The sequence below is a fragment of the Lathyrus oleraceus genome, chromosome 1 (genome assembly GCF_024323335.1).
Source record: "Lathyrus oleraceus cultivar Zhongwan6 chromosome 1, CAAS_Psat_ZW6_1.0, whole genome shotgun sequence".
Classification (NCBI taxonomy): domain Eukaryota; kingdom Viridiplantae; phylum Streptophyta; class Magnoliopsida; order Fabales; family Fabaceae; genus Lathyrus; species Lathyrus oleraceus.
Window position 1 is genome coordinate 77,752,746 of NC_066579.1, and position 8,545 is coordinate 77,761,290.

The following is an 8,545-nucleotide window of genomic DNA, read 5'->3' on the forward strand; positions in this document are numbered from 1 at the left end:
ATACCCCGATTAAATCAAAACATTTTTTACAATAAGTTGAATGAAAAATGAGTTGACTTTGAGTTTTCAACTTCACTCCTCAATTGGACGAATACGAGTTCTCTTACTCGGTCAGTCGAACAATTGACATTTTTCCGCAAATACAACTTAATCAAATCGCTTTCTTAACAAACTATACGAAAAGGGAGATGGTTTTAAGCTTTCAACTCTTCTTCTCAAATGCTTGGATATAAGTTGTCTTACTTAGTCATTCAAGTACCTGTCGTTCATCATGAAATACGTCAACCATATACAACCTTATTTTCATAAATACTCAGATGAAACAGAGAGCGGTTTAGAGTCTTCTATTCCCTTTCCCGATTATTAGGATACGAGTTGTCTTACTCGACTATCCGAGTATTCGTCATCTGTTCAAAACACCTTAACTATTATCAAATTCCTTTTACAATTAAGGATGAAAAAGAAAATGGTCTAAAGTCTCCTATTCCCTTTCCCGACTGTTAGGATATGAGTTGTCTTACTCGAATATCCGAGTAATCATCATCCAACCAAAAACATCTCAATCAATCAAAATATTCAACATATTAATCCAACTTGTCGCCTCCGTGTGACATGAACTCTTTTCAAAAGAACATCATTTAATCCTTTGTAACGCGCATAACAAACTAATGCTTAAGCCTCCGCCGAGAGTAGACAAGCCAACGTTTAGCCTTTATGATGGGATCTAAACAGTTGTTCATTTAGAAAACACCAACCAACCGTAGTTCCCCGAACTACGAATGCTATGATTTCCTTATTTAAGGATACGTAGGTAGGAGATTGTTGTATCTTCGCGAGCACACTAATAAAAAACCTCCCATTTCCCTTTCTGAGATTCCCATCTATTTCTATTTTCAATATATTTATAACCCAAAGATAACAAACAAACATAAATTATCATTCAAAATGCAGATTAGAACTAAAAGGTTCCCGCTGAGTACAACAGACATGAGGGGTGCTAATACCTTCCTCTTGCGTAATCCACTCCCGGACCCGAATATGGTTGCGACGACCATTATTCCATTTCCTAAAGGTTTTATCGATATTTTCCTATTCCTTCATTGGGATAAATAAAGTTCGGTGGTGACTCTGTTCGAACATAAATTTTTTCCACAACCATCGCGAGGAATCGTATTTTTCGAGATGCGACAGATGGCGACTCTGTTGGGGATCAGCTCCAAGCAAGAGAGAGTGAAGCCTAATTTAGTTCAGTTTCTGTATTGTGTGTTAATCTTGTTTGTATGTTTGTTATTATTATTCTATCATAATTATTGTCTTGTGATTTATTGGCTATGTCTTGTTTGGGGCTATCTGTTAGTGGTGGTTTGTGAGATAGGCTCTCTACCCGAGTCTGAGAAAAACCATAAGATTAAGTTGGTGGTTGCGTAGTGGACGCCCACAAGGAGTCTTCCTTGTTGGGAAGATACGAAGACCCCGCCTAGAGGAGATTCTCTTGAGATATTATTACCCGACGAGTTTTCGTCACGACGATAGTATTCTCAAGTTAGATCAATGACTCTAGGGACCTTTTAACCCACTATATCCGGTGGTTATGTAGTATTTACCTAAAAAGTTTCAGACTTGTTGGATTAATATGAAAACCCCAATCAGATGAGATCCCTTGGACGTATTACTATCTTACAGTAATATGTCCAACCTCAATCTATGACTCTAAGAACCTTGTTAGAACCCTGGACTCGAGAGTCATGTAGTAGAATCCCCATAGAGCCTTCCTTGTTGGGACAATATGAAGACCTCACCTAGACGAGGTCTTCGTCACGGCAGTGACGTCCTCAAGAAACATGTGTGACTCTAGGAACCTACCAACTGTAGAGCCTACCCATGGGGTTGCATTAATCAGAGATACCCGTTATTCTGATATATCTGAAAACACTTTTAACCTGTCACTACATTCATACACATATCATTACATTTGCATTCATCATCATACATTTCAAATCATTTTTCACCAAAAAAATAAATACCAAAAAACTCATCCATCCTTCGTCCATAACCTGCAGTTGATTTCCCGATACTAATATCATACTTAAAGTAGCTCTTGAAAGATCATGGATCCGTTGGAGCAAAGTCATATTGCGTTGAGAGGAGATGTGGACTCGATGAAAAATCAGCTAGACCAACTTGTGGAAGCTATGATAGCTTTAGAAAAGAGGGAGGACAACATTCAGCAGACTGCAGTCGTAGAGAATGTTATTCCAGCTCCAGTAAATGGTCCTACCCAACCTCAGCTTGTGCGAACCCCAGTTGATAACTCTATTGTACAAGAACATCATGTTGTTCAAGATTCCTCACGTCATGATGTTGTTGAGTATCACATTTTTGCATTCTCCGTGCCAGATTCCCATGGAACAAGCCTAGTGGTTAATGCTGAACAATCACAAGATGGTGAGATTGCTAAAAGATGTTGCGTGTTAGAGAAAAGACTCAAGGCCGTAGAAGGACAAGATACTCTTGAACTGAATGCTTTAGACATGTGTTTGGTACCTGGCCTGGTTATACCCGCAAAACTCAAAACACCCAAATTTGAGAAGTACAAAGGGGATGGTTGTCCAAAGCACCATTTGGTGATGTTTTGTCGAAAAATGACCTCTCATGCCCACAATGATAAACTAATGATTCACTGTTTTCAGGACAGCTTAATTGGGGCATCATTAATTGGTACATGAAGTTAGAAAGGAATCATGTTCAATCATGGTTAGACCTAGCTAACGCATTCTTTGAGCAATACAAATATAATATGGACATAACTCCCGACCGCATGCAGCTAAGAGCCTTATCTCAGGAAGACAATGAATCCTTCAGAGGGTATGCCCAAAGATGGAGAGAGTTAGCGACTCGCGTTGAGCCACCTCTCTTAGACAAAGAATTGATGGAATTATTTAGGGACACCCTGCAAAGTCCATACTTCGAAAGGATGATTAGCAGTGCAGCATCAGAATTCGCTAACTTAGTGACAATTGGAGAACACATCGAGAGTGCCCTAAAAAGTGGAAGAATCCAAGACGCCTCGAGCAACCAAGCTAGCGAGACAGAATCCCTCAGCGATTCCCAAAAGGAAGAGGATGATGAAATAAATGCATTTATGGTAGATGTTGGGTATTCTCACGATGCACCAGCCAGACCTTATGGTTCTTCACCTTCTCAGCAATCACCATTTCCAACACCACGTTATCCTTATAGGCAACCGGCAAGGCCTAGAACACCATTCAAGTAACCATGGATTGTTCCTCATACAAATCAAAGATCTCGTGGTCAAGGATATCAGAATCAGCATCTGAACCAGCATAGGCCTCGAAACAATCTGGAAAGAAGGAATGCTCCTCTCGATCCAATCCCTATGTCATACAGTCAACTTTTGCCATATCTGATTCAAAGCTCACTGGTGGAGCCCAAGTCTCTCAGGCCATTGTCAAAACCATACCCACCTGGATATGATCCTAATGTGCAATGTGGATATCATGCCGGAATAATAGGGCATTCAACTGAAGACTGCAATGCTTTCAAGGCTAAAGTGCAACAATTAATCGACAAAAGGTACATATCCTTTTCAGAAGGAAGCCTATTGGTGCACGTTAACCTCTCGTCAGAATGAGTTCAAAGATTTCATAGAGTATCTCCTAATGCAAGTAATTCAAACAGGAAGACATCCTCAACACTGGCAATCATTGGACTGATTTGTTTTCATTTGCATTTGTAATTTTTTTGTTGATTAAATGCTACTTGCTTTTAAAATTTTGTTGTCTTTAATGGTAATATTAATGAAGTAAGGACACATGTTTTGAACGAATCCTTTTGTATTCACTCATCTTTTCCATTGATATAAAAAAAACATTTCTCCTATTCACTTATCAAATTTTTGTTTTAGCAAAGATTGGAGGGAGGATGATGAAAACTAGATACCCATAACTGCTGACTATATGCTTTCAGATAAAATCCTGTTGATAATGTACATGCATTGTTTCAAATTCCCAAACACGGGAGAGATAAGGAGTTAATCCCTAGTCAAACACTTTGAGCCTAGAAGTAGGTGTTTCTTTTGGATATACAAACCCTTATGTTTAACCCGGGGCAGGGTAGTGTTCAGTTAATCTGACTATGCATTCAAACTACAAGATGAAATATCCAGTATGTGGATCAACTACATGCCATTCTTCGCACACATCCTAAAGTGTCGAAGGAACCTTGAAAAATCAAAAAGTTATGACGGTTGTTCTTCAATGACCAATGACCTGGCAGTCACATTCTAAAAAAGGGAATCAATAAAAAAATCCGCTAAGTCGATACCCCAAAAGGAGACTTAGGCAAAAACCGGGGCAATCCCGATGGACTAAAGCTTCAAAAAGCGGTCCATACAAAAGTTAGGGATCAAAACAAAAAATCAAAGGAGGTCACGAAAACCCTCAACAAAATAAGAACAAGATTTAGTGACCACCATATCAAGAATCAAAGGGTCACCAATATCCATGAAGAGCAAAATAAAGTGACTGTCATTTCAAAAAGATCTTACACTGCTGAAATCTTGTAAGAGTGAGTGTGTGTCGAATTAATTGAACGTAGGATTGGAGATCATCATGAAGAAGTGGTGGGTTAAAATAAACTTTGAGCCTTATATCCTTTTGTTTCAATAACCATGAACCAAGCCACGTTACAACCCTCAAAAGACCTAATTGAAGTAGGGTTATTTTCGAAAGCATATTACAGCAAAGTTGCGTAAACTAACTCCTAAAGATTTGCTAATATTCAACATCAATGTCATTATTCTCGTTGTCTTTCACACTTTAAATTTCTAAATCAGCATTACATTTGGACTCATGGTCCACTCGTCACACACTATCACATCATTTAGATAATAATTCTTTTCAAAACCTGCATGAGTATCGCATTAAAATTACCATTTCTGAATAAAAAAATTTAACTGCAAGTCAGTACTTGACGTTAGGGAAATTTCAACAAAGAGAAATCAGAGAAGCTTGACCATTTATCATAATCAAGACTACCTCTGAACTTATGAATATGGGGCATGCCACCTAAACATCAGTTGATCATAGGAAGATTACTCCAAGAATTGGCCAGTCTTAAACAATCTCCAAACATCTGTTAATTAGGGGCAAGTCATTTCAAGAATCATTTGATCCAGAGCAAATCATCTCAAGACTCTATTAACTAGGGGCAGATCACCTAGAGGTTCTGTTGGCCAGGGGCAGACCCCTTCCATGTTCATCTAGGGTGAGTTAAGTCGCTTCAACGCTCATACTAGGGCAAGCTACCTCAAAAGTATATAAAAGTAAACCACTCCGAGAGTCGGTTACTCAAGGAAAAATATTTTCATGACTTTAAACTTTGGGGCAAGCCATCTCCAAATTATGGTATAATTACTTTCGAAATCCTTTCGAGGTAAACATTTTGCACAAACCCAACTAACTGGGGCAAGATGGGCGACATAGGAGCAAGTCTTCTCCATGATTTCAAGCTGCTCAAGCAAAAAGATTTTTCACACGTCATCAACTGCAGAGTTCAAGATGATTATCGGGGAATCATACTATCACCCCCATCCAATAACCTTTTGGCAGACAAAAGCCTTTCTGCAAAGAACCTTCTCTTCCAATACCCACGCAGGGGCATTTTGAAAGCCTTCAAATCATTGCATAAATATTCCCCATGCATTAGTCATGTCGCTTTTCTCTACCATAAAACCATGCATATCATATCATTTACCGGGCCTAACCCCACAACATTGAACCTGACATCAAAAAGCCTTGAAACACAAAATCTGACACCAAAGTCCAGTTCTCGTCTGGCAACTTATTCCAAAGTCCAGTTCCCGTCTGGCGAACTATATCAAAAATCAGTTCTTGTACGACAAATCATTTGCCGAATACCAGTTCTCGTCTGGTAAATTATCTCTTAATACCAGTTCTCGTCTGGTAGGTCACCTATTTCGATACCAGTTCTCGTTTGGTAGTCAATTATTTTCACCAGTTCTCGTCTGGTAGCCTACTTTAAAAATCAGTTTCTGTCTGACAAACAAAAATAAATTCAGTCCCGTCTGACATTTCAATTATTTTCACCAGTTCGCGTCTGGTAACATATCCTTCAAGTGTTGTCCTCATCTGACAGTTCAATCTCCTTCACCAATTCTCATATGGCAGTTCCCATTTAAAGCCCAACCTCATTGGCAATCAAGAATTAAACCCTACAAAAACGTCCAATTACCCAGTCGCATTCCCACATGCACAACCAAATATCCCCAGCAAATTGCATATTTGCATACATCCCATGCGTCATCCCATGCATGGAAATCCCACCTAAAGTGGGACATCATACAAAAATCAAATATAAAATATCAGGATCCAAGGTCATTCATGTATATCTTGGACATTCCTCATTCCAAATGAAGTTATTACCCTGCATATGCTCGTGGGATTACTCCTCAGCAAATCATTTTTCAAACTTTATGATTAATAATGATATTCCCAACATTTTTCTTTACAAATCATTGCTCCCCAAGCAGAGGTTACCCTAAAAAGTCTCTTATGAGTTTTTCCCCCTGCATAACATTTCTAGTAAATCTCCCTCAAAAGGAGTCTTTTCAAAAAAAATCCCCCAACAAACGAATATTTGAGATACTGCTTCATTTATCTGAAGAATCTCGTTTGTCTATTCGAGATATTGCTTCATTTATCTGAAGAATCTCGTTTGTCTGTTCGAGATACTGCTTCATTTATCTGAAGAGTCTCGTTTGTCTGTTCGAGATACTGCTTCATTTATTTGAAGAATCTCATTTATCTTTCAGAGATACTGCTTTAATATCCTCGGAGAGTCTTAGATTCAATTAGGTATTTTTCCCTTGTTGGAATATCTTAATTCTATCATATAAGATACTGTTTCGACTCGATACAGAGAATCTCATTTTTACTGTTTGAGACGTTGCTTCATCAATATGAAGAGTCTCATTTCAGATTTCTTTTAGAGATACTGCTCTAATATCCTCGGAGAGTCTTAGATTCAATTAAGATATATTTCCCTTGCTGGAACATCTTAATTCTATCATATAAGATGCTGCTTCGACTCGATACAGAGAATCTCATTTTTACTGTTTGAGATGCTGCTTCATCAATATGAAGAGTCTCGTTTCAGATTTTTTAGAGATACTGCTCTAATATCCTTGGAGAGTCTTAGATTCAATGAAGGTATCTTTCCCTTGCTGGAATATCTTAATTCTATCATATAAGATGATGTCTTGACTCGATACAGAGAAACTCATTTTTACTGTTTGAGATGTTGCTTCATCAATATGAAGAGTCTCATTTCAGATTTTTTAGAGATACTGCTCTAATATCCTCGGAGAGTCTTAGATTCAATTAAGGTATCTTTCCCTTGCTGGAATATCTTAGTTCTATCATATAAGATGCTGTTTCGACTCGATACAGAGAATCTCATTTTTACTGTTTGAGATGCTGCTTCATCAATATGAAGAGTCTCATTTCAGGTTTTTTTAGAGATATTGCTCTAATATCCTCGGAGAGTCTTAGATTCGATTAAGGTATCTTTCCCTTGCTGGAATATCTTAATTCTATCATATAAGATGCTGCTTCGACCCGATACAGAGAATCTCACTTTTATTGTTTGAGATGCTGCTTCATCAATATGAAGAGTCTCATTTTCAGATTTTTTTAGAGATACTGTTCTAATATCCTCGGAGAGTCTTAGATTCAATTAAGGTATCTTTCCCTTGCTGGAATATCTTAATTCTATCATATAAGATGTTGCTTCGACTCGATACAGAGAATCTCACTTTTACTGTTTGAGATACTGTTTCATTTATCTGTTTGAGATACTGCTTCATTTATCCAAAGAATCTCATTTGTCTGTTTGAGATACTGCTTCATTCACTTGAAGAATCTCATTTTTGTTTTCAAGATACCGCTCTAATATCCTCGGAGAATCTTAGATACGATTGAGGTATCATTCCCTTGTTGGAATATCTCGATTATACCATATAAGAAACTGCTCCGTTGATCCCCAGAGAATATTGTGTTTTTTGTTCGAGACAATGTTCTGCTAATTTTCAAAAAAGTATTAGATACCATTGAGGTATCGTTCTATTGTTGGAACATCTCGATCATGGCATCCAAGATGTTGTTCTGATAATTCCCAGAGAGTCGTCTTGATTGTTTTATTTTACCTTCTGATAACCTTTTCTTACTATATTTCTCACTGCATTTTGTTTCCGTATTTCTTCCTTACATTTCAAAGGACAAAATTCGGGTCTTTTAAGTATTTAATTATCCTCCACCGTGAATGCACGAAGACTGCTGTCATTCATACTTTCTGGTTCAAGGTAATTAAATAGGGGCAGCTGTCATACCCCAATTTTGTCCCTACCCCGATAAAACTTTCATCTGATCCATGGCTCTACTACACATTCATGCATTCATTATTTCATCATCACAATTTTATAACCAAATACATATTACACGGACTC

The 8,545-nt window shown here is 37.9% G+C and overlaps 1 protein-coding gene across 1 annotated transcript; it reads left to right on the forward strand.

Moving 5' to 3' along the window:
- The first annotated feature begins 2,108 nt into the window (after positions 1-2,108).
- LOC127092358 (uncharacterized) lies at positions 2,109-3,274 on the forward strand. The gene is made up of 2 exons (XM_051031217.1): positions 2,109-2,604; positions 2,691-3,274. The coding sequence occupies exons 1-2, from the start codon at positions 2,109-2,111 to the stop codon at positions 3,272-3,274; spliced, it is 1,080 nt and encodes a 359-aa protein (XP_050887174.1).
- Positions 3,275-8,545: the final 5,271 nt, after the last annotated feature.

What these genes read in the sequence shown, in the direction of transcription:
- LOC127092358 (XM_051031217.1), top strand. Translation starts at nt 2,109, where the DNA reads ATGGATCCGTTGGAGCAAAGTCATATTGCGTTGAGAGGAGATGTGGAC. An exon ending in TGAGAAGTACAAAGGGGATG is followed by an intron (nt 2,605 to 2,690) that starts GTTGTCCAAAGC and finishes CACTGTTTTCAG; the next exon opens with GACAGCTTAATTGGGGCATC.